General features: G+C 37.7%; 1 protein-coding gene across 1 annotated transcript in view; it reads left to right on the top strand.

Annotated features, from left to right (window-relative positions):
- GRID1 (glutamate ionotropic receptor delta type subunit 1) overlaps positions 1–27,064 on the top strand; it is a 516,801-nt gene that overhangs the window by 449,129 nt on the left and 40,608 nt on the right. The window contains exons 9-12 of the mRNA XM_065639013.1: positions 11,994–12,095; positions 13,559–13,756; positions 15,848–16,172; positions 17,569–17,707. Of these exons, the coding sequence (XP_065495085.1) occupies positions 11,994–12,095; positions 13,559–13,756; positions 15,848–16,172; positions 17,569–17,707 (764 nt within the window). The remainder of the gene's footprint in view (positions 1–11,993; positions 12,096–13,558; positions 13,757–15,847; positions 16,173–17,568; positions 17,708–27,064) is intronic.

A 27,064-nucleotide genomic window follows, 5' to 3' on the forward strand; every position in this document is an offset into this window, starting at 1 on the left:
TGCATAAATCATGTCTTGTTTTCTAATTTGATCAGGTTCAACTTGTCAGAAAGCTTTCCTCATCATAAATCAAAGCAGCAGGTGCAATATTAAATGAGCTTTGGAGTAATTACATAAACATACTAAGTTATTGAATCCTTCCAAACATGATGTAGGGCTCTCTTATAAAGTTTCTTGGAGATCACTGTTTATTTTTAAAGCTATAGTAAGGAATCTGAAAGGCAGGTCTTTAAATATTACAGATAGTTCAAGCTCTCTTTCTTAAATCCTGTAATTACTGATCTTTGACTACTTTGCTCAGATTACCACATCCTTTCTAGTGATGGAGTTTTGCTGGCACAGGTTAGTTTGTGGAGCTGAGGAAAAGTATTTATTACTGTAATCTTTCTTATATACCTTATGTGCACTGTCTGTCACTATGTAAAATTTTCAGAAATTCTGTACTTCCAGTATTTTTTTTTTAAAGCTGAGAAGGCTCCCAATGTCTATTTGAAAGGGGGGAAAATAAAGGAGAGCAAAAACTTTAAGCAAAAAATTTGTAAACAGTAAATGGAAAAGTTTGGGTGTTTTTTTGTTTGTTTTTTTTTTTTTTTTCTGAGTTGTTTTCTTTTTTTGTTGAGAAGGAAAAGTCTACAATTTGTTAAGCCATGCTGTGTTGTCACATTCTATGAGGTACGAGGAAAAAGATGAAATCATGTTGTAAAGATCAAAATAAGGGAAAGTTCAGTACAAGTAAGTTCAATAAAAGTGGAACTTCTGAATTTATTACAGGATTTTTCAGGGTTCCATAGATATGATTTTATATTCCAGTGCTGATAACCAGATCTGGTGAAAATACACTTAAACTCCTTGGCAGGACATCTTTGACATTTATCGTTCCTACCTATGTCACCAGAGAATATTAGCTTCTCTTGACAGCAGTTCTGATAAAATATTAATATTTTTAAATGTTCATGTTGAAGTACCAGCATTTAATCTAGGACTTTGACCTCTTTTTGTTAAGTTTTAAATTTATTTTTTAAGTTACCTTTATAAATCCACATCTTTTGAATTAAAATGTGAATAAGATATTTTTCCTCTAGAACACTGCCTTTATTGTTATATCAAGGCTGCCACCAAAATATTATGAGGTAACTAGATTAATAGCAATGGTAGGAAGATGAAATAAAAGAACAAACTTATACCAATCTATTGGAAAATGTAAGAAGACATTGAATATCAAAACTTTGTCGTTGAAAATTTTAGTAAGAATTTTATTTTTAAAAAGATTTTCTAAAAAAAAGGAAGAAAAAAATTATGGAGCTTTTCAAAACTATCTGGAGTTTGAAAGAAGAGCATTTTTTCAGTACAGGATTGCGAGCTAGCTCAGTGGGTGATGCCAAAGACTGGGCTGAAATTTACTTTCTTTCTGAGATGACTCAGTGCCATCAACCAAAATCAGAAAGTGAATTCATGATGGCCAAGCTTCAGAAGGTCTGCAGCTGGTGAAGTCACACCATGGCTCTTTTCCCACATGATCATAGAACGGGCAAGGCTATGAAAAGCTCAGTTGCTAGAACTGCAGATACATACGTGTTTCTTGAATAGGTAGTGAGAAGTCAAAAGCATTCAGCTCAGATTATATCCAAGGAATCCAGTAATGAATTGGGAAAAAAAAGAGCAGATATTTTGACATAGCCAGCCAATTGTAGTGTGCCAGTTAATTGCATAAGTGCAGAGCTCTCATGCAGAATGGTTAGAAAAGATGTGGTTTCCAGCTGCAGAATCCTCTCTTGCTCTTGCTTCCCAGTAAAATTCTCAGAACATCACTGCAGGGAGGTATTTGGTTATTATACTAAAAAGAGCAGGACAAGAACCTATAGAAAATTAACGTGAATTTGTATTTGTTGCTAGATCCAACTTTTCAATGATTTATTTACAAAACAGTATGCTGAGTTCACTATTGCACAGATAACAAGGGTAGTTCTGCTCTCAAAAACTCATAATTTCCCACCAAAAAGCATCTGGAAGCTTTGAAAAGAATCTGTTCTCTGTGCGAAATTGATTTGTTTCCATTTTATCTGCACATAATGAGTAAAGGCGAGGGACTGGTTCGGTTTTGTCCACAAGCGGCTACTCTTGAACTACCTGACTTTCAGTATTTAACAGCAGGGTTTAGGGTATCCTTGGAGTCCAGCACCCACCATCTCCCACTGGGCAGCAATTTTGTTCATTTTTAAAACTACAGAAGAGAGATGAAGGGCTTGTTTGTCTTCTGAATAGGTAACCCAGTGGCAAGGAGCTCATGCTGTAGGGCTTTTCAGCCAGTCATTTGTGATGTCTCTTTTGGACCTTATCTTTGGATTGGTCTAACATTTATGATTACTTATCAGTTTTAATATTATGCTTAGAGACCTGCTTGCTCATATCAACTGGTAATTTATGGTGCCACTGGGAAGTGCCTGATTCAGCAGAATCTTATGTACCCACAATTAGTTTATTCGACCCCTGGAAGAATTGTGATGCTGCACATACGTTTTTTTGCTATAACAGCACTGCCATCTGATTCAACATCAGCACTGCTACTTTACACCATGTTGTTCGTATCTTAAAGCCTTGAAAAGTGCCCAAACTGCAGATAGAGGTGGAGATTACCTGCCTGCTTTACAAGAGAAAAACCCGCGAGATCCTAGAAGAATTTATTTTCAAAATTGTTTTCGCTGCATTTTGATTTTGTGTTAGGGAAATGAAATGCAAAGAATTGCGGACAGATATTTGCCTGCACTTTAGAGAGAGGCCATCAGGGGATAATATTCTTGTTGATATTGTTTTCATCACTCTTATGATTGCTTCATTTAATACTACATGTTTTCCAGTGCCTGTGTTGCTGCAGTGTCCCCCACTAATAACATCAACGTGCTGCAGTCACAGTTTCTTGAAAGACTAGTATTAATTGAAGCAATTTATTCTAACGGAACTGAAGATGGCCTATTTATATTTTTATATAATGAATATTAACAGGTTACATTTATCTTGTCATGTCCTGTCAGCTCCTTTTCCTGCTTTACGCACATCTGCTGCCCTGTGTGCTCTTTGCTCAGGCTTGACACAGAACATAGGTGTTTTCTTAGGTGATATCTAACAGAACAGAAATGCTCACCAGCTATCACAATATGGAAAGAGAAGCAATCTTGAATTGGTATCATTGCTCCTTCATTGACTTGCTGGCAGAATAATGTCTCATTCTGACAATTAATGGAGCAATATCTTATTTCAGCAAAAAAGTAATTTTCATAATTGATGTCCCTCAACATAATATTAAATGAGATGTATATGCAATACTAAATATAAAATATATGGTGCTGATCCACTTACAAGCGGTATGAGAAGTCTTATACTGTGTCAATAAAAGTCGTAGGGTTACAGAAAACTGCAACTTCAATTCTGCATGAAACTCCTCAGTCACAGTACTGAAGAAAGCTGCTGTATACACAAATGCATGTACAAGAATAACTTAGCTTCCTTAATATTAATAGCATAAGGCATAATGTGTCTAATCTTCATTTTTGTTGTAGAGCTCCACTATATGTAAAATAGTTGGCTTTTAATAATACGGGCATTACACTTAATTGAACTGAGCTTTGGCTAATGAAAAACATAAAGGAAACCGCTTCCACTTGCATCAAAATATTTTATATTCTCTGCAGTGAAGAACCATAAAAATAGTGGCACAAGATCCTGCTGAGTTATGCTGGGTAAGGTCAAAATTGTTGATTGCAGTGAGGAGTTGAATTTGTAGAGCAAGAGCTGAATAACTACTTTTTACACAGGCTTCTAGAGACTGAAGAATATTAATACCGAAATACCAAGGCCTCTGCTTGTAGTCCTCTCTCCTCCTAAACTACTCCCACACAGTTCTGGGTTAGGTGTTGTAGTTTTTCCCCTTTAGGTTTTCCCTATCAATTGCGTAGAAATTATTGTAAATGACATGGAAAGAAAGACTCTAATTGCTCTCTGGATTATAGTGGTTTAATACTGTAATCGATCTTACATGGCAAAAACATTATTCTGATACTAATTTGCATTTTTACATGTAATTTTTATTACTTTTCATTGGGCTTAAGCCCTTTGAATTATTTGGAATTTTTCTTCCAATTTGTGTAAATTTTCTGCTAGTTATTATGTACCTTCTTGCTGAAGTACACTTTGTTCGCACAATTGGAGATTTGTGTTTTCTTAAATCTTAAGCAAGAATTTCACGGGACTATCCATGAGACAGTGACTCCATTAACGCTACTCTTCTCTCTTAATTGTGAGCCAGTTCCCTTACATGGTTTGAAGGGCATTATGCTTCTTCAAGGGCAGTCTTGTTGCAGCATCTTCATCCTAGACATTTGCCATTTATCTCGCTGTGTTTCTCAGAAGAGCAGTGGTGTGTATCTGTTTCCTTAGATGTGTCAGTTTGGGTCAATTTCTCTTTCCTACTCAAATCCCTTCATCAGTGTTCTTGTACTTTATTTTCTATTCTAGGTCTGTGCTCAATTAACTTTATGTAAGTGTAACTCTCAGGATTTGATGGTACTACATGCGTTTGCCAAGTTAAAGCACAATTGTAAGTGATTGTGGACCGGGGCCTGAAATTGCTCCTGTGCACTTTCTACATAGTTTCTCCCTGGCTAAGTTCTAGGAATGGCTTCATTTCAGCAGTGGGAATAGATTTTTCTGTCAGAGATTAAAATCTTTGAGGCTTTCAAGTATTCAGGAATTACGCCATTCATCACAAAGACTAAACCAATACTTTTGACCTTTGTGAATGATAACATGGCCCCATACTAGCCTTAAAGATGGTGATTAACCCAGTCACCTGAGATGTGGCAAACTGCTGAGATCACAGGCTAAACCTTGCACTCTGGGACTTGAATGAAGTTGTTCTACATATGAGAAAAATACCTTCATCGTATTTGTCTAGGATCCAACATTATGTGAAACACTGGTTCAGATTTGATATCTGTAACTCTCAGGCAGTTCTTTGTTTTCCTTCATATATGAACTTCCTCATATCCTGGATGTGCCAAACCTTTCCCATGAAAAATTGTTCTGTTTAGAAATACCTAGAAAAGCTCTGCCCTTTTATCTATTTCTCATTTCATATTCTGCATTGAGAATGAATAAGCGTTTCTCAGAAATGGTTTGTATTTCATGCGAAAGGGTCTCTGTAGATTATTACAGCTGGCAGCAATAATTCTGTTACCTTGTATCTAGTTTTATTTCTATTTTATCCATTTCTTAGTCATCATTACCTTCGATATTCACAGTTGCATCTTTTCTTGTACAAACTGACTCCTCCACCTGAGTAGCAGTTGTCCTGTTCTCCCTTGATTATCTTCCAGCACGCCTAAATCTTGTTCAGACAGATGCTAAACACAGTATTAAGACTTTGTATTCTTCTCAGCTATGTTGTGACTGCTCTCTGTGCAGCCTACGCCATCAGACTTGCGAAGTCCAAAATTACACTGGTACATTTGCAGCTGTACTGTACTAAAATCATAGAATCATTTTGGTTGGAAGAGACCCTCAAGATCATTGAGTCCACCACCATTTGCATCACACATTTATGTCACCCATTTACAGTTCACTTTCACCCTATACAATTTTAACATTAATTTCTGCATTTGTTTCTTCATTTGGAACAACTCTGTTTCTCATTTTTGCTTTTCATAAGTGTTTGCTTCTAGTAATGTAGGATGCATATTATTATTTCATGTCTAGGTTCTTATCACTCCCAATTATTTTTCTCGCTGTTCTAGTCTGACATATTTGCAGTGCTTCTCAGTTTCGAGCTATCTTTGCATCTTGGACATTTTAATATTAGTAATTTTCTATTTCCTGTTCCAAGACATTAAAAAAGCTATTAAGTAAATAAGATCTTAATAGTGACTTGCTCTAAGATACCTCAGAACTTCTCTCCTCATCTTGATACATCATTCTTCATTGTTGCTTAGAAGTTAGTCTGTAAATCATGTCATATTCTTATTCAGAAAACGAATTCAAATTGTCCTAGGTGAGGTTACACAAGACCCAGTATGAAACAAAACTGAAATTCAGATACAAGCATCTTGTCATCTTCATTTCAGCTGTGTGTTCTGCAGTACTATTGAAAAAGAAGTCAAGTTTGTGCAGAATGGCTTGTTTGTTATAAGATCTTGTTGCCTAATGCTTCTCTACCTGTAATTCTCTAGAGATGTTTTATCATCATTTGTATAGCACCATAAATCTTCAAAGCCCCACAACTAGAAAAACCAGCATTCTTCTCCCTGAAGATCTCAAGTTCTTAAAGGCCCATTAAAGCAGCAACAGTCACATAAATGTCCTGCACAGAAAACCAGGGTCCTGTTGAGCAACGAACAGTGGCATGGTAACCACAGAGGAGTCAGCCCTTCCCTACTTCTCCATTTTTTCTTACTTTATATTGGCTAGTCATGGCCTCTAAAAAGCTTAATGTCTCAGGAGATGGATGATGCTGTTAGCTCAAATATCAGGAATGGGAAAGAGCAGCTTTCCGTGATTTCTCTGCCTTTCTCTGAACTTTTACCATGCAGATGCAATCCTTGTGTGGCCATGTAGTGAGAAACTGAGTGTTTTGAGCATTGAACGGGATGTGACAAAATTAAAACCCAAAAGACTGAGAGTTTCTCTCCCACTTAAGACTTGCTTCACAAACCTCTACTTCATAGTTTTAATGTGTTTTGGAGTTCTCAGTGGCTCTATAGGTGCATGTGTATTCCAAACTGACTGCAGATGTTCGGAAGCAAGCTACATCTTTAATACAAACAAATGCAGAATATTGGAATAGCACAAACATCTGGACGCAGATGACTTGCAGATATTTCACTGCAAACAAGGTCAGGTTATGCTGAACCACAAAATCTAGCTAAAATCAGTTCAGCTGGTGATTTTGTCCAGTATCTTATCCTTAATAATGACTAGAAGATTATGCTTCAGAGTAGAAATGTTAGAATATTCCTAATAATTATGTAGCTGTTATAGAAATAAATTGTATCAGTGTTTGGATTTACTTGCAAGTATGAGTGTGGATACCTTTCTATCTTTCTAATCCCTTTATATGTAACTATGAATTATACAGATAGTGTCTAAAATGGTTTTTTTAATTTTTTCTTAATTATGCTCCCATATTTCAAATTGAGAGATTTTGGTCTCTCAATACAACTCCAGTCATAAAAAAGGAAATGATATTTCAGGGAATCTGTCAATTCCTTAAGAATGACACATAATCCAAAGTGTGAATCCTACTAATACCTTGCTGTGAATGATATTGAATGACAGCAAATTGCCTAGATTACTGATATACTGCATTAAAAAAAATTAAAAAAAATCCTGGGCTTAAATGTAGATATTTACTTTACAATGGATTTCCTTTTATTCCTTAGACCTGCAACACTGAAGTGTCTAATTTGCTCCGTTTATTTAATACGCCACTGCCTTATTTCATGTTTGTCTCCTATAAACATTCATTTTCTTGTTTAGATTTTGTTTGGGGTTTTTTGATGATCATGTTTGCTTAAAATCTGATTTTATAATGATAAATGTTTCAATAAGGTTTTAGCCATATTGCAAGACTGGCAAAGGCAGTCAGAGGTCCCATCGTACAAAATATGCATACATGGTACAAGGATGTCATATTTGATATACACTATGTTGACTTCAAGTTAAAGAACCAAGTTGTCATCAAAGTAAAATCCATTTCAGTTCAACTTTAATCTAAAAGCATTATCAGATTGTGAGTGTCATAGATTAATTTATCTAACTCCATGCACAGAACAACTCTCATATTCAGAGAAAATGTGGTCTGGATTGATACAGGTGTCCTTCTTTTATAGCATGAGAACTGCCTGCCGCACACCCTCTCTTCCATTTCTTGTCTATTAGAAGTTTTTCAGGATTGAAGGCAGGGGTTCCCAAATTTAATTTGTTTGGATAGTGTAACCTTAGCTCCAAAGGAGTTACCAGATAAAAGTTTCCAGGTTTTGGTAAGAGAGAAGATGCACGCTCTGGACTGATTGTAGCCCTTTCAAACATTACTGTACATCTGCTGAAAATTATCTTGTTTTATTTCTTATGGGAATCCCATTTTCCCTGAAAAGTAGATCATGTTTAGGATGGCATTATACTTAAAATGGTGTTAGACAGCAGTGACATGCGTTATTTGGGCAGAAACTACTGCATCATAAATGTAATAATGTAGATGATCTTATTCACTGTTGTGATATAAATATTAAATGTTCAGTTTTTATGCTAGTGTCAGTTTTGAACTGTATTTATTAGTAGTTTGGGATTATTTTCATCTCCATTTGTTTGTGCCCAAGACAGGCATTTGCTGTGGTCCAGTGGTGTGAGTGTTCACAGCAGAGTTAGGAAAACTAAATTCAAGTTCCTGATTGAAGCAATAAGTAATTGCTGTGTAGTAGAGCAGCATGAACATGCAGACCTTGCTGATGAAGAGATGTATATCAAATAACTGAGATTATCATCAGTTTCATCTCCTAAAGGAAGTGGCACGTAGACTCTCAATCTAATTGATCAAGTTCACAGGAGGTAGTAAACCTTGTAAATCAGTGTTTAACGCATGAGGCCTCCATTTATTTAAACAGAAGGATTGTCTAGCTCGTTGTGCTGATGATGAGGGTCTTCACATTTCTGTGGAGTTGTTTCTGATATTCTCTGGTTTGCGTTTACCATGACATCCCAATATGATTTCCCCTGGGAAACTAATCACTCAAGTAAGTGTTGGGCAGCCAGCAGCTGCATCATTAACAAAGTCATGAAACTCCTTTGTAGAATTTGGCTTCTAATTTATCGATGGGGACTCAGAATCCCCAAAGTTACGTTGATATCAAGTTTTCTTTGGAGATCTTGACAGATGTCAGTACCTTTCAAGACAAAATCCTGAACAGCAGGTTCATGACGCATACTTTGGATAACATCCTTTATCATTTGACGTTCCCAGGTTGTGTGGCCATATAACTGTTTTGCTTGTGTGTTGTGTATGCTTCCTTGGAGCTACACATTGTTTGTGGAGGTTGAAAACAATACTAAAATTGCGACTTTCTCTCTCCAAGCTTTTCCTTGCAGTTCTGGTTGAAAACCTAGTAAACATTGATAAAGTTCAGAAGCATGTCCTGAGTCAGAATATTCCAACAAATTACCTTTTTGTCTGAATTTCAGAATTGTTTCCTCTGGTTTGTCTTTATTGAATGGCTGAGCTTCTGATGTATGGCTAGAGCCATAAGATTCCCAGCAATATGGCTGTTTCAGAAAGAGAAGCTAGGAAGAAGGTTTAAGTTGAAAAGCTTTAATATAGTAGCTGTTTTCAAACCTTGAACTCCCATGAGATAGTAACTTGAGAATCAAAAAAAACGCCTCACCCAGACTGCTATTAAATATATGTTCCAGAGACCATTGATTTTCAAAATAGATCCTACAAGTGCTGATTCTGCAAGCAGTCGTTTGTTAAAACCCGTTATCCCCTATCAGCTGATGGCTGTGCCATAGCATTTGGCTTCAGACTTCTGGTACATATGGTACATAGTTCCACAAAGAATGAAACTCTAATGGCCTTATCAAATAACAGCAGTACTCATTGTGTTTAGCAGTGCTGGAAATTAGTTTCTCGGGCACTGATCTTGACAGGTCAGCTGTCGCAAATTGGTAGACCTATCTGTAAATACATCAGTCGTATAAACAACATTCTGTCTGCAAGAAGTCGAAGTTAAAACTGGCTCACTGCTGAACAAATGAAATGTTCTGTGCACAAGGATGCACAGGAAAAGTCCCTTCTGGAAAAGGTTTTCCTTGTGTTCCATTTATTGACTTTATCTGCACAGTTTGTGCCTTCGTAGAGAACACTATGGAGTTCTGCGCTGAATTAAAATATGCTCCTCCTCCTTGCATCTGCCCCTACTGCATAAAAAAGGAATCTTTGTCTATCTCCTTCTGAATAAAAGGAATAAATTTATGGTTTTGCACTGGCTTGTTTCAAGCTTCTTTTAGGAATTCTTGGTGTTAACAGAGAATGCAAAACATAGGGTATTTGAGAAGCCTAAGGCCTTGATATGAAACCAGATAGAGTTTTTGAAGGGAAAAGGGGTAGGAGAAGGAATTGAAATGTCAGTCCGCTAGTGGTGAAGTAATAAATGAATGTATTACATTTCCCAATTTTTAATAAATATTTAATCATCTTCTGTGCAAGCCACCACATGTACGAATACTGGTGTTTGAAGTCTGTTGAACCATATTGATTTATGTCAGTTGACAAATAGGTCAGTTTTGGCTGTAGCAAAAGCTAAGGAACATCTGGACATATTGCAGAGCAAGGATCTACATTTGAATTTAAAAGATACCATGGCTATAGGTATCTACCTGTATTGCTGCAGACACTTTTACGTGTGGAAGCTCTCCTGTCACTCCAAACTGGCATCACAGAGGGAGAGTTCTCAATCAGAGATATTCAGCTTTCAGGAGTGACATTAGGAAGCTGAATATTATTCAGTCATTCTCCTCCTCCATCTTCCAGGTCAGCTGGATAAAAGGAGATATAGCTTAATCGTCTCCTCTCCTGTGTCTCAACTTTGAAGATTCAGTGACTATAAAATAATTTGCACCAGTTGTGATAGCTGAATATTCACTGAATGTCCTGATCTTTTCTAGTTCCCTGTTTATTAGTTTAGTGCATCAAAACAAAAATAAAACTCTACAGATTTCTCCCACCACATTTTATTTGTTGGTTTGATTTTTGAGGCTTAAGGATAAAGCTGAAGTCATAGAAATAAATCATGTAGGACATCTAGCCATAGGCATTTGGAATGAAATAAGTTCTTTTCAAGAAGGTTTTGACTTGTTACACGAAAATTAGCTTCTGGCAGGAAGAAGCCACATTTCACAGATCTTGGACTATGTTGAATTTCTACAGGGCATGCCTTCAGCTAACAACACTGCTTCCACATATGTAAGCATAGTATTGGTGTAGTAGAGCTGAAACAAGGAAGGAAACAGTTTCTACTTGATACTATTTATGACTCTTCTGAACAAAATAACACTGTGGGTTCTGTTTGAAGACAAAAGTGGTGTCTGACTGCTACTGCTGCTGCTGAAAAGCGTATTTAGCTTGAAAATCCGAAGGTCACTAAAGACTGACTTTCCTATTGAACCTATTTTATTGAATTTTACTGCATTTCTCTTCAGAAGAATGCTGTAAAATTGATTTTAAAAGCCATACATTTAATTGAAAAATAAAATATTTAGATGCGATGTTCCAGGGAGATATCCTGAAAACATGCATCTGGGTACATCTAACAGATGCATGAAGTACTGGTACATAGGAGATATTTGATCATCAGGACCCTGACAACTTGAGAGGCTGTCATTGTTTTACTGATGAGGTAGAAGTAGGACAAGAAGAGAGAAAATAGGACTTCAGATAGGATCTGAAGAAAGTCCAAGAGAGGAGAGGAGGCAGTTTGATGCCATAGAATCTATGTCAAGAATTTATGACGATCAGTGAACAAGAGTGTTATGCAGCAGGAAAAAGGGTCAGTCTTTGATAAGCAGCAGGGAATTATTTGAAAATAGGAGGGGATCTGAGCAGAGAGGGAAATGTGGGATAGTGAGACCACAGATAATCCTGAGGGCTGCCAGGTAATATAAACTTACTGGTGAGAAATGCCATATCAGAGTGAGATAAGTGAAATAATATGGCAAATACTGCTAATAGAGTAGCTGTGTTATGGACATTGATGAAAATGCATTCAGGCAAGGTACTTATTTATGTCCGTTCACCAAATCTCACTAATTCTGATTCTACATTAAAAAAACACACACTTTTTTAATCGTCTCTGTATCAGTTCCATATTTGGTCCAAGTGACTGTTAAATATTTGTGTAAATACTGAAAGATTTCTGCCTAATAGTCCTTCAGTCTCACTGTACTTTCTGTTCTAGTTGGCAACGTGGGACTCTGAGAAAGGACTGAATGGTAGTCTACAAGAACGACGTCTGGGCAATGACTTACAAGGACTGACACTCAAAGTGGTGACTGTCTTGGTATGATCCTGTTTGAGTTCAGGAAGCAAATGCTCAAAATAAAAGGGACTTGACTGAGTATTTTGGGCACTTTCCTCAGTATTTTTTCCTGTCATTTTCAGTTCTGCATTTGTTGCGGATCAATTGTATAAGGCAGGAATATAGATTTTGGCCTTTTATTGTTTTATCTGAAGCTGTGCACTGTCAGAAATACACAGCATTTGTTTGCTTATGCTGGTTTTCTGCAATGCAGTTCTTACTGGGCATGGAACGAGCACAGGGCCTGAGCACACGGGAGCACTTTCCCAATGCCATACTCTAACTTGGATACACATTTTGCAGCATTTCATGGATTTTAAGATCAGATGGGCCAATTACGATAATCTAATCTTGGCTCTTGTACACTGCAGGCTGTAAAATTTAATCAAGTGTTTCCTCCATCAAGCTCATAAATTCTCTTTGTTTGCATTTGGGACTGTTAGTATCCAGAGTGGTAGAAGAGCTCCTGTCAGATAAGTGTTAAATTAGGGGCAAATTAGTTCTTGAATACATTCCTGCCTAAAATATTGTAGTTTGCAGTTTGCAGAAGGTGGTGTCTTTCTGTGATTTTTGTTTCTGTTTTTCTAAATCATGGTACAAATAGGAACTACTGCATAAGATCATTAAGACACTCACCCCAGCCCTCAGTTTTCTTTCCCCTGTCTGGTGACAGGCAAGGTTATGCTGTAGCCTGTGTGGGAGGTAAGCAGATCCCTTCCATGAGAACATCAGTACCAGGCTGCAGAGGTGATGGCTATGCTGCTGGCAGCCCTGGTGTTCCCCCGCAGTGGAGCCCATGCCTGACACAAACATACCGTAAAACATTGCATTTTCTTGTTCTTGAAGCATACTTTAATAGAAAATACTGCAAGAGCCAGTAACCATGACGGTTATTCTTTGAATTTTCAAAAATGTAAATATTCACAAAATGCAGCATTTTTAGCTCTTGTTTCAATATGTGTCCTGGATAAAAGATTAATCGTTGTCTCTAAAAGAGGGCGCTCTAAATCTGATTTGCTCTGAGATAGATGGACAGTAGTAATGTTCCTATCTAGGACTTGCATGCTTAATATCTAAGGTAGGTATCTGTGCCCTCTTTATAGCCAGCGAGAAGAGGCAGGTACTTCAGAGAGCAATTCATCCTGTGGACACTGGCAAACTGCTAGAGGGGATTGAATTGTCCTCTGAAGTCGCTGCGTCTTCTCAGGAACTGTGGGAAAGCCCAAGGCCATGGACAGGACTCAGATGCTGAAGCACTGGTGTCTGGTTGGGATCCCTCATAGTATCCCACCAGGCCTACAGTTTTTGCCTCTGAAAGTTATGCATGTCTCAAAATCTGTGCCAAATTGTTGAGAATTAACTCAGGAAAAAAAATCCTTTTGCCAAGAGAAGCAAATAAAAAAAACTTGTTTCAAGTATCAGTTAAGATATTTTTTTGTTCTCAGGAAGAACCTTTTGTGATGGTGGCAGAGAACATACTTGGGCAACCAAAACGATATAAAGGGTTTTCCATTGATGTCCTTGATGCACTTGCCAAGAATCTGGGCTTCAAGTATGAGATATATCAAGCTCCTGATGGCAAATATGGACAGCAGCTTCAAAACAGCTCCTGGAATGGCATGATTGGAGAACTCATTAACAAGGTACACAGAGAAGAAGCTACATTAAAAAAAAAAAAAAAGTCTTCTTCAGAATAGGGTGTCAAAGCTTTATAAGGAGATTGTTTAAATTCTCACCTTCCTCCATTCCAAATTACAAGGGAATAAGTTAGGATGAAAGCACTAGTGCAGAACACTTCAGAGCTATGGGTGGTTTAAGCGTGGTGTAAACTGTGCATTTTAAGACCATGTACGCAGGATAGGAACTAGAGAGTCTGTTGTGCTATTTACTCCCAGCTGTTGTCAACATAAATTATATCAGTGTAAATCAGTGTGTTTACATAGTTGTAAGAATAAGAAGAGAGGATATGTACGTGTGTGAATGAATGACTATAGAAAATAGATTAAAAGATATATTCTTAAAATATTAATTACTATTTCTTTTTCATTATGTCTTTGCTACTTGTTTGTATGTGTGACTTTATTTGGGTCACTGTGGCAATGTGTTTGACAATCATCAAGCGTTTGACTCCAAAACGGGAAAAATGTCCCCAGTAATATACCATAAAGAAGTATAAAATAATATACCATAAAGGACCAGGTTTTAAACTGAACTCATGGTTATTCGTTCATTAAAAACAGAGAAGACCAAATTTCTTTTCTTAATTACAGTCTTTCAAATCAGGACTAAGTTAATTGAACTCCGTTGAAGTAAATGGAGAAAGTCCATAGCTTAAAATGTCCCAGAGAATGAAATCAGAGTGTATTTTGTTCATGATCTCGCTATCTGACATGGGACAAATGTTAATCAAGAAGGAGAATCAAAGGAATTAATATTCCATGTTGCTGCCCTTTGTTGTAAAGGTTACTCTTCTACAGTGGAGTTATTACTGAAAGTGAAAGTTTTCTCATTATCTAGTAAGTAGGCAGCTCAGTATCTTGTAAGTAGATACTTAGGAAGAAATAGAAGCAATTAAAGTAATAGCAAACGTGTGTATGATAATGGGATATTCTTGGCTGGTGCTAGGAAAAATAAAGAAGTTTTTACTTATTTTGCATTGATGTAAGCTGTTTGAATTTCATTTTTTGAAAATGTGATAAAAAATCATGTTAAATTTCTTTGGAAATTGCTTTCTTTGAAGCAACAAAATACCTATTATGGTATTTTTAATAGTATTTCTGCTACTAGCTTTTCCCCTGACTCCAAAGGATTCCAAAACAGACCTCCCTCACCTAGAATTTAGTTTACTTTCCCAACTAAGTCTGGAGATAGGAAACAAAAAGTACATTCTGTTTTTTGAGGACAACTGCTTTTCTTAAGGTGGAAAAATATTCAAAATCTAATGGCTGCTCTTCAAAAGCTTTGGAAATCTTATTAACTCCTGTTTCATCTTTCACTGTGTTTGCATGCTTAAATGTTGAGGTCAAGGCAGTTTCAGAGGATAAGTTGCCTCTAGTGCATTCTTCCAGCTACTAGTTTTTGCAGTTGCTTTATTCATCTTGAAAAACAAACCAAAAACCAAAACAACAACAACAAAAACCAAAACCAAAACCAAAACAGAAAAAAAAAAAAAAACAGAACAAAAAATAAAAAACACCAAACCCCACCAAAACGACAAACAAAAACAAACAAAAAAACTTCCCCCCCAAGTTGCCATATGAAATCCCTTCATGAATATGGGAAGTTGGCGACTCTGCAGGGAGAACAACAAACATTAGCTCTTTGTAACTCATTATCAAATACACAAGGTAAATAAATGGTGTTTGTTTCTTATTGTTTGCAATGCAACAGTTTAATATGGTTTGGAGTTTTAGGTATCCTTTGGAAAACCAGTGAGGTTAAATAAATTGCACTCATTCCAGAGAGGAGTCAGATTGATGCTTTCTGTTCTAGAGTATTTTGACAGGTAATGTTTCACTATTCTGCTTTAGACCAGTAAAATTAATTAATGTTCATGTGATGAAACTGATTCTGGTTTTATTTTTAGATAATCTATTTTAATTTGTCTAAAGGTGTTAAATGATGGAAAGGAATACATGGAGTCACTTGGTTCTTGAAAAGTTTCTCCTTAAGGCTCACGCTGACAGAGTTCATGGTACAAGGGAGGGATTTGATCTGTTCTGTTTGTCTCACAGAGAGCAGACCTAGCCATCTCAGCCATCACAATAACACCCGAACGAGAGAGTGTTGTAGACTTCAGCAAGCGGTACATGGACTATTCCGTGGGCATCTTAATCAAAAAGCCCGAAGAGAAAATCAACATCTTCTCTCTCTTTGCTCCTTTCGACTTTGCGGTGTGGGCTTGCATCGCTGCAGCCATCCCTATTGTTGGTGTCTTGATATTTGTCTTGAACCGGATCCAGGCCGTCAGGGCACAGAACGCCTCCCAGCCGAGCCCTTCCGCTTCCTCCACCCTCCACAGTGCCATCTGGGTCGTGTACGGTGCCTTTGTTCAGCAAGGTACTTACTCGCTTATAAACACCACTGACCAATGTTCCGAAATGTTCTGCCTTGGGTAAAGTAGGTCAGGAGATGTTAGTCCTGGCCAGGATGGTCTCAAGACAAAACAGAAGGCTGGTACAGGCGGCAATAGGTTTTATTAGCCCAACTGATGAAAAGTTGGAAGAGGTGGGTAAGTTTTGGGGGTTATTATGTTCTGCTTTCCTGTTTCTCAGTAAGCCCGGGAAAAACATTCCATGCTGGCTTTTACATGATGGGGAAAATAAGCTCTGAGCGTGAGAAATAAACTCTAAAGCTGCTTCGTGCAGAAGTACAATACTTCTCCAGCTCTGAAACTAGCAACTTCTTCAATTGTTTAAATCTAATTTTAGAAATTGATGTGTTTTTGAACTAATGTGAGACAGTTTAACTTTTGGTTCTTTGAACTGAACAAGAAAATTATTTATAGTCATGTAAATAACTTTACAGTCAGGAATCTCTAGGTATAGGACCAATCCTATTGAATTCAGTAGGATTGCTATCATAATCAAAGTTATTTTTGTAAATAATTGTTTACAAAATCTGCCCACACAGTTTTTGTCCCAAATCTGTAATGTTAGTACTATTCTTAGAAGGCAGGTTTTCTTGAATACTAACATATTAGTATGTTGTTAACACTTTTCTAAATTTTTTTCATTGTGATTGCGAGCTTTTAAAGCTTCAGATGGAAAATCCTTACTATTGCTATGGAACTTGGTCCTTTATCTCATTAAGGTGGCATCTCTGATGGATTTAAGTACAGTAAGATACAATCAACACAAAATACGCTGAAGTGACTAGCACCAGCTGTATGGTCAGGTTTGGTCTCCAACAATATTTGAGCATAACTGTGCTCAAAGCCTGCTAGAAAGAAATCTTCACATTGTTTGAAATATTGTAAAGAGTAACAAGTAATGACACTAATGCATCAGTGTCTGCAGATTTAAATAGAGCACAGACAGCACACAAAACAGTGGACAGTTTCATGAGTTTTTTCCAAATCTAAAATGGTCATTGAAAACAGAATATTACTATATTCTGAACACTGTAATGATTTAATTCCTGCAGATTAGTTGTGCTTCACCATTAAACTTCCTTTATTTAGAATATTTTTCATGTTCTGTAGATCTGATCCTCAATAATTGCTAAGGGAAATATTTTGAAAGGTGATTTTCTAGAAGGGTATCCAGGGCAAGAGGTTGACTGGAGAAAAAATTTGTAAGTTATCAGTCTTAACTCTCACAGTGAAAGGGCATTCTGGAGGGGAAGCAGAAATGCAGAGGGGTAGCTCCAGCAAAGTTTAACATAACAGAGTGCACAGGAGGTGATTATAAATGGAAGCTGCTGAGAAACCCTCATTTTCTCTATTTATTTGTAGGGGGCGAATCCACTGTCAATTCTGTGGCTATGCGCATTGTAATGGGAAGCTGGTGGCTCTTCACCCTTATCGTATGCTCTTCCTATACAGCAAACTTAGCAGCATTTCTCACAGTATCAAGGATGGATAATCCTATAAGGTAAGAGCCTCTTCTTAACATGAAGCCAGAAACCTGGATTTCACAGAAAGGTATTATCCATTTGAGCACTCATTCTTGCAAGAAAGAGATAACTCTTTAATAAAATACTGTGCTTATTTGCAGTGGTTGCTTTTCTTTTCTCAGCCCCTCTTCTCCTTCTCTCTTATAACTCCCAAGCAGCTTTGACAGGTGCATTGCGGGGACAATGGCACTTTAATTGTGTATCTTTCCAGAAGATATGTTTTTCATGTTTATATGTATTCTGATTAACTCGAGCTCTCACTGCTTCAACTGTCTTTATTTCTTTGTTGAACATCAGAGGAAACTGTCACCTCTAGGGAATTATATAACACTTCACTTCTCACCTTTAATGTGTAATTTTATGTTCTCAATATTTTGATATATACTGTTGTGTTTATACTGTTATTTGCATGTAAGGTAATATAGAGGGTCTTTTAAAATATAAATGGCAAGATTCAGTGGCATTATTTGCAGAAAAAACTTCTTCTCAAGGAGGAATATATAACTGAATCTGACTCCAGGATAATAGATGTAATATAGCAGTTGTTTTATTAAATTTGTATATAATTCTCTACAGTTGTGTTGGCAATATGGTGATGATAAATTACAGCTTCTATAACAAACTCAATTTATCTTGCACCTTTGACTTCTTTCCCCTGCTGTTTGTCTACTTATCTATACCAAATGAGAATATTTCCAATACACCAGCCCTCTGAGCAGCTTCAGAGAGCCTGCTGGTTGTTTGGTGGCAATTTGTGTGTATGTGCATGTGTCATTTGTTTTTCTTCAGAAAATTTAAAGGCTAAAGAATGTTTCCATTTTTTCCTCTCAAAACACGGATACAATTTCCAACTTCACACTCTCATGGAGTACTGGGAGGGTTGTTGATCGTCCGCGGTCAGTGTCGACAGGATTAGAGCTTGGTATCTCATGTTTGGTCCGATGATGATGGAGTGGAGAGGTGGCCAGAGGACAGGCAGTGTGACACAGGCTCTCATCCCAGAGAATGCTGAGCCAAGGATTTTAGGTGCTAGAGCAAGATACAGTTACTCTGTTGGTCTCACTTGGGGCTGCACTGGAAAAACTGGGGCTGTAATCTTTGTGCTCGGCACCTGAAACACAGGCATTGGCAAGTAGGCGAGGCTGGCACTTAAAAAAGCCGCTCTTACCTTTTCTGTGGTATCTGCACAGAAGGATATAGATAATTACATTTCTGATAAACATGAATTTAACAGTATTTCCAGTTTTTAACTTACCGTTATGTACTTGCAGGTAATGTAATGCTTTGTATGGATATAGTATAATAATAATAATAATAATTTTTGTTTTTCAATTAATTTTCTGTTAGTTTGGCCAAAATAAGTGGGTTTAAACAGTAATAAGAACTGCAAGTAATTTCTGGAAATAACATGAGAAACTAAACAGAATAAAGCTACCACAGAGTATCTGTGAGGCCTGGCTGTAATGGGAATCACGTTAAGCTCAATGAAAAAATTGCTCTTGAAACCTAAGACAGAAATAGTTATCCAGAAAGCTTGGATCATGACCTTCTCAAAAAATTCTGAAAGTTCTAGTTACTTCATGGCAGAAGAAGTTGTTTGGTCTACTGAACAACTCCCAAAGCTCAGCAAATTTCAGAGGAGGACAAAAACTGGAGTGGAATGAAGTGAGGAATCTTCAAAAAAGAGACACAGGTTAAGAGCAGAACTATGAATTATTAAAGGAGGCCTTTGAGGCTGAGCTATTGCAATATTTACAAGGGGTTTTGATTCCTCCTCTTAATAAAACGAAAGGATATTACTGAAAATCTTGAGGGAGAGGGAGAAGATTTTTGGGTAAAGGAGCTGCTTGGCGTTCTTTTGGGACTTCAAAGCCCTGACACCCTTCCACTGTTAGAGATGGCAGCTGAAAAATTATAATTACATGCCTTTCTACACCTAATGGTAGCTGCCACTTTCCAAGTTCCCAGTATCATATCCCCTTGTACAGGTCAGGATACAGAAGGAAGCATTGGCATAACTGAGCCAGTCAAGGGACTTGCTTGTCTTGGCTTGCCTATGGCTTCAGTACAAAGTTTGCAGAATTTCCCTAAGATCCTGCTACTCTGAGAGACAGAGAGAGAGATTGAAAACTTAGTGCCTTAGGAGAGAGGGGATGGGATAAAGAAATAGGTTCTCTGGAAACTCTTGAGTCTTCATCCATTTCTAAGCTATGATGAAGAAAGGTATTTTTATGTCTCCTGTCTTTAGGAGAAACATAAAATGTTGTGTCAGATTTAGAACAAATATTTTTCCTCAGAAAGTAAATTACTACCTTACATGAATGCATCGTGGCCTGGTGTCTCAGCTCCCAGTACTACTTAGCTTCAGCGTCTTGTGATGTAGGGTGGCTATTTTTGCCTTTCTAAATTTGCCATTCAGCTTGCCCACATCATATCTTTCATGGATCCAGAAAAGAATACTTACTTGAAATCCATTTTTCTCACCCAAAGAGGCACAATGAATTATAGCTGCACATTTGCTCTCCAGCTGAGAACTACCAAATCCACCTGTGTATACTTCCTTTGTTAAGAAACTAACTCCCCATCCTCTTGGTAAATCTGCACTGTTATCCCTCCCTCATAGGAAAGTCCTCTGATGTTTTGTACTGCTGCTGCTAAATTGCCAGCAGGAGATAAAATCATATAATGGTGCTTCAGTAGCTGCAACATAGTTAAGATTTTCATTACAAGATTGATTTTCTTCCCAAGCCCCCTCCAAAATGCCTAATAAAAGTTGTTTCACCATCAAATTTGGCATAAGTGGTCTATGGCTAGTGGAAGAGGAATATGTTTGATTAAATAAGTAGGTGTCAATCAATCCAGTGATCCTTATATCCACAATTTCACTGCAAAACAAGTGTGTCATAGAAATCATAAATGACATTTAGTAGAAGGGGCTTGGTAAGACATCCACTGAAGCAAAGTTTAACTGTTGGAAGGCAGAAAAAAGCCTGCAGACGAGGGGAAAAAAAAAAAACAACCTGGCATTGGCAAATCTCACAGGGCTTTTCCACCCTGCCATGAGTTTCAGGGACTGTCTGTGACTCACTGAAAGGTGAAAATACCCAGAGTAGAGGGCACAGGAGAAAGCAGCTTTGATATGCTGCCTGTATTCCTGTATTTCCTGACAGAGACTTCTTAAATCCCAAATGGGTTCCCAAGTGCTGTGCTGTCCAGGTGCCCAGATCCCACGTGAGAAATGTGCCCATCTTGGAAAGAACTAAATTCTTCTCCTTGGATTTTCCCAAACCTTCGAGGTCTTCATCAGAAGCACGATAATGGGGAGAGGCACTGGCTTTTTGGACTGGCATGGCTGTAGGTGCTGCCTTGATCCTCACGTGTCCCATATGCTCATCACTCGTTCAGCTGTGACAGGGTGGTGGGGAGGGTCAGAACATGGAGTTTGAGACCCACGTCAAAACCTCTGGCCCTTGGGGAGATCAAGGAGAGCAGAAAATAAAATAAAACTTCCCTAGCTGCCCTCCATTCTCCAGTTGTGAACAGTTGGTACTTCTGCACTCCTTTGCTCTTTTAATATGATTTCTGCAAGCCCTCTGTCCAAATTACCTCTGGTGTTCTTCTTATCTTTTCTCTTCTCCAAACTCACAGCAAGGGAACAAAGGCAATGTAGTGGTTACCTCAGTTTTTCTGCATTTGTTGAGAATCACAGGCAGGGCAGGAAACCACCCAGCAGTTTTCTCTACCGTATGTAGGCAGAGGAGGGAGCAGTTCTGAAAAAGAAGGCGTTTTTTATGAATGTGCTGGTGGCAACCACTTTGGAGCTCAAGCTAGGAGGCCGTGATCCATGTTCGAACTTTGTAAATGAGCAGATCTTGATTTTCATTTTTAAACAGATATCTAAGTAATGTTTAGAGCCTGTGCTAATCCTTGACAAACTTGTTTAAACCCAGATGATTTGCATTTATTATTCTAATATTTGCCTTCTGCACTGCATGCAGCTGAGAAGTCTCCTAATAGGCCAGTCTGCCAAGTAAGGGTTGAATTACTACACGAAAGTTTGTTCTTTCTTTTGTCTTGCTACATCTTCAAACAGCCCTTGGATCTGCTGTCTGACCTTCCGTTTGTAATTATGAGTTTAATTAGCAGTGACTTAACTTCCAGCTTCATTTCTTGTTAACAAGCAGACTACACGCACTTCAGTAGCTGCATGGATTTCTGAAGCTCAGGTTTAGGATAGCTTATCTGACAAAAGGTTAAGAATCACGCAGGAAAAAATAGGACACAAAATGTAGGCTATTTGCAAATTCTAAAGAGTTGAAATTTAATATTTTTTAATCAAATTGATCCTTAACAGTTTCAAACGCTATGGATGTTTTGAATGGCATCTGTATATATGCATTCATGGACTGCATACAAATGTATGTTATATCTGCTTTTAAGTTCACAGCCGTCGTTTCATGATTTGGGATTTTATTTGCATCTTAATCCCCAAATTTCATGTTTTGGTGACAGCTGAAGATTTACTTCAGCTTAGTTGGAATGATAGTCTGGCACTTGGAAGACTTGGGCGTAAACTCTTTTTCTACCGTAAGTTTTGTTTGATCTTGGCAAGCTTAGCCTTCTCTCTGTCTCAGTTCCTTTTCTGTATAACACAGCAACAATATTTTCATATCTTATATGGTGCATTGTCAGTTTAGCTTCTTTAAAGATGATGGCCAGAAATGACTGTATTATAATAGCTCTGCAGGTATCAAAAAAGACAGGTTTTCTGGGTTGCATACAAACCAGAAACAATCTCAAGATATTTTAAAAGAAAATGAGAAAAGTATTTTGAAGATGCCAGCTAGAGGGAAATGAACAAAGGTTTCATCTGCTGTAGTTAAATGGATTTGATAGGGTTGGCAGCGAGAACCTCACAGGAATCCCGCTGTATTTGCAGTGACTTTGCCTTGAAATTCCTTGTGTTTGAAAACAGCCTTTCTGTTGTTAATATCATATGTGGCTTTCTAAATATTTCATTGGAATTTATTTGGTTATGTTTAATTTTGTTCTGTTCAATTTGTACTACGTTTTGCAGTGTCTGTGCAGCACCTCAGGCACCTTGGCAGGAGGCATGTATGAATGAGCATGATAAAAAATAATTATAGTGATTATTATTTAAGGCCTGTGAGCAAAAGCTTCAATCATTAAATAACTAGATTAAGTTCATCCATAAAAACAAGGGCTAAAAAAGAGTGTAAGAAAGTCACAAGGGAATGAGCAGGGACAAAAACTCAAAACTTTTTTTCTTTCCAGAACGTTCTCTGTTTAGGCCTCATGGAAGAAATGTCATGGGAGCGGTTTGTGGAGTGGGGCAGCAGTGCTCCCGGACAGAGCTTGCCAACCTCAGGCACTGCACAGGACACAACACTGTGGTGTTGCCAATGCCAGATCCCACCTCGTCTCTTTTTTCATTTCACTTTTGTTCATGGTGTTGTCTAGTGAGTGCTTCTGGGAAACCGAGGGCTTCACAGAGTGTGGAGCCTTTTAAAAAGCTTTCTGAATGTTGGCATATGCCATTCAACCATGGTTTAAAATGGATCCTAATCACTCCTGTAACTGAGCAAGCAGGCAAGCATAGAAGTGCAAATCTTTCCCAAGGATGTTTTTCTGGGAAAAATGAGAATGCACAGCTGAAAATCAAGCTTGCATTCCATCCCTCCAGTTGCCATTATAAAAATGTGGCCTATATTGGAGACCAATGGCAAACCAATAGATTTGTGATTCCAGACCCTCTTCTACTCTGCTTCTACACCACCCATATTACAGCATCCCTTCATTTGTTCTTGTTGCTGGGAAGTTCTGTGACTTAAGTGGCTTGAAGCATTAACATTCAAATGCATACACAGTTCAGAGAAGAAAATGATTTGGATATGACATTAGTAAAATCTACCATCTGTGCAGGTAATAAAATGATTTTTTATTATTTTTTTATTTTGCTTTGGAAGCGTAAAAATCTAGCAAGAACAGTACTCTCATGACAGCCAATCAAAATGTACAATGATTGGTTCAAATTTAATGATATTTAGTATGCAGTCTCCTCTTCTCAGTTCAGATTGAGTTGCCTTTTAAGTCACATTTTCTCATATTAATATAGGTTATTCACTGAGTGTCCATAGAGTAGAATAGCTGTATGCTTTCTGCATACATTAAATCTCACTGCCCCCTGACCTCAGCCTTCTTTGTTGTAGTTTGTGGTTTCTTTTCGTTACAAGGGCACTACCTATTGCTTATTTTGTTGGATTTTATTTTCTGTTTGACTCCTAAGGGATAAACAATACAAAATGCAGTAATAGAACATTTTTGCCCGGTAGGATATTTATATTTCTATTGTTTTTTTTTCTAAAGAAGCTGATTTAATGTCTTATATGAACTGATAATGAAATCTAACATAACAGATATTAAAAAGGCAAAATAATGACTATTATAATAATTCAAACAAAGATGGCCTTAAAGCTTCAGACATTTCCTAACTGTAAAGACTACCTCAACCCCTCGGTTTTTAAGGACAAAAACAGGAGTTAGAAGAAAAACTTCATTTTTATTTCTGTTTTAGAAATGTATTCTGGGTGAGAAACAACAATTAAAGCAGGCTGGCCAGTGTGCTTGGGTATTTGAGCTTTACTCCTGCAAAAGCATTAATAGTTTTTTCCACTATATGAGGTTGATATTTATTTGACCTACAACGCAAAACGACCTAACTGCTTTTTGCATATTAATATACTGTCCCATGTGTTTGCCTGCTGGTTATGTTTGCCATTCTTTTGGATAGACAGATGTTGTTACATGCACTTTAAGTATATATCTTTTTCAGAAGGGTTTTTAAACAAAGATATCCAAAGTGGGAAGACAGGTAGAACCTCTAAATACATAAATATCTGCATGACACTTGCTGGTGAAACAGCTGCCTGGAAAACAAAACAAACAAACAAAAACCATAAAATTACTTGTATTTTATACCATTGATCTGTGCTGGTCAGAATCGTTAGTGTGACACTGAGCCCTATTATAATAAGCCATGCAGGTCGTTCTACCATGGGGTAATATACTGCATATTTCTGCAGAGGTTTCCAAATCCTCCACAGGCAGAAGGTCTCTCTGAAAGCATCCCTGCAGCCACAACAAAAAAGTGCATTTCCAAAACTACCAATAATTAGTAAGCACTTTTTCACAGACAGTTACTTCCTGTGAAACAATGAGACAAAGTTGTAAGTAGGTGAACCTACTTGCAAGAGGGGAGTGTTGTACCTGTTTTCTCACTTGCTGTCAGCTCAGACAGGACATACATGAGCTTCCCACTCCGCTAATCTCTTGCATGTTTTGGAAAATGCTTCATTTGCTCAGGTAAAAAACCCATCTTCTTATCTGCACTATTCCTCACCAACATCTCCATGTGAGCAGCGGTTCTGTCCTTCTCATACCATGGTTGTTCAACACCAGAATTTCTCACCCACCTGGCAGCAAAAGTGATTTTCCTTGCCTCCGTTTGTTACCTTATATTCAATGTCAGCAGGCTGACTGTGAGTATAGGAAGCATGCACTGAATTGTTTATTTCTTTGGATTATTTTGGATGAAGGGAGGAGAGGGGAAAGAAGGAAAGTTTCCAGCAGGAGCAGAAGGGAATTTTTGCCCAGCCATCCTCCTGGAGTAGTGGTTGATAGGTTAACACTGACCAGTGTCACTGTGCTATGGCCAGTCCTGTGCTCCACTTAGATGATCTGCCTTTCACAACGCAAGGGTTGAATTAATAGCCTGCAATAGAAGTTAACAATGATTGTGCCTCCTATAGCCTAAAAGCTCGGTTCATACAATCAATTCAGAAGACAATCACTTGGAGCAAAGTTAATCAGGCATTCTTTTGGAAACTAAAGTTTGAGCATGTTACTAGGAACCCACTGAGGGCAAGGAAGCCTTTCAGAGAAGCTCCACACTACAGGCAATCCATATAGCACTTTTGTGATCCTGTCTTATCTCTTCTCTTACCTGTACCTAGCTCCAAGTGTCTTTTCTGGCAGCTGCCTTTCTGCACCCGGCATTGAGTGTTGCTGCTCACGCATCGCCCCATCCAGCATCTTGGCTGTCTATGCTGTAGGTTGCATGGTTAATAGTTTTGCTTTTGGTGATCTCAGTGCACTGCCTTCTGTTTCATGTTGTGCTGATTACACCAACAAAAATTAAGAAATCAAACTTTGTATAGGTTGGCTAAGGTACAGGCACGTGCCTTTTTGCCATCTCTGTGATGGACACAAGACCTTCAGTCAAGGGATGATGCAAATAGCATTGTGCAGTAACATTTTAAATCATATAAGCAAGATACATTGGTGTTGTAAGAGGGATTTATTCTTGATTCTCTGGGTTTTTTAAAATCTCATACATTTGTGCAATTCTCATGCATTTGTAGTATGTATTTTTATTTAGTCAAAGGGTTGCGCTATTGCTTCATAAGTTTACTTAGAAAAAATGCTTGGTTGTTCTGGTTTTCTAGGTCCTGACTGAGGTCTTGCTAACAGTGTATCAGCTTCTTCTTGTGGTTCCTCCCGTTAAGATAGTTTGCATCTTGTGTCCTTGATATGGTTTCTTTCAGGAATTGCCAGCTTTTCTTTAGTCCTTTATCCTTTATATCATCTTTAAATCACTCTCTCCCCCAGTTCCTCAAGTCTGGTCTTTTGAAATCCGTTATTTCTATGCTGTTACTCTTGCTTTTATCTTTCCTCAGGACAGGGAGCTCCATCCTCTTGCAAACACTTTTGATCTGGCTATGTTTCTCTTTGACATTTTCATTCAAATCTAAAATAGCCATTCCCATAATAAATGTTTCTATGATAGAAGATCATTCTTTCTCACACTTTAAACTCTTAACACCTTAAATGACGTACGGGATGGTCTTTTTGTCTTCTGAAATAAAAGTTGTTCCAACACATTCAAAAATGTTTATAGACCATCTTGCCATGATGTGGAAAACTCTAAACTTACCATTCAAAGAAAAGGCTTTAAAAATTGAATATACTCATAAGGAGATGTAAAAACTATTCCTGATGATATTAGAAAAAAAAAACAACCAACCAAACAAAAAAAACACCCAAAAAATCCCAAACTAAACAGAAAAACACATTTTCAATAGTTGCAGGTTATGAATGTTTAGGGGGGTAAGGACTGTGGGTTCTCAGTTTCCCTGAAAAATTAAGATGTTACTGTTTATTACCTTGAGTGCTTTCCTATTAGTTCTTAGCTCCTGTTTCACAAAAGGTCTTCTAGAGGGAAAGAAACCTTTTCTGGAAATAATACTCTGTTGCTA

The sequence above is a fragment of the Caloenas nicobarica genome, chromosome 7, assembly GCF_036013445.1.
Source record: "Caloenas nicobarica isolate bCalNic1 chromosome 7, bCalNic1.hap1, whole genome shotgun sequence".
In the NCBI taxonomy this organism is placed as follows: Eukaryota; Metazoa; Chordata; class Aves; order Columbiformes; family Columbidae; genus Caloenas; species Caloenas nicobarica.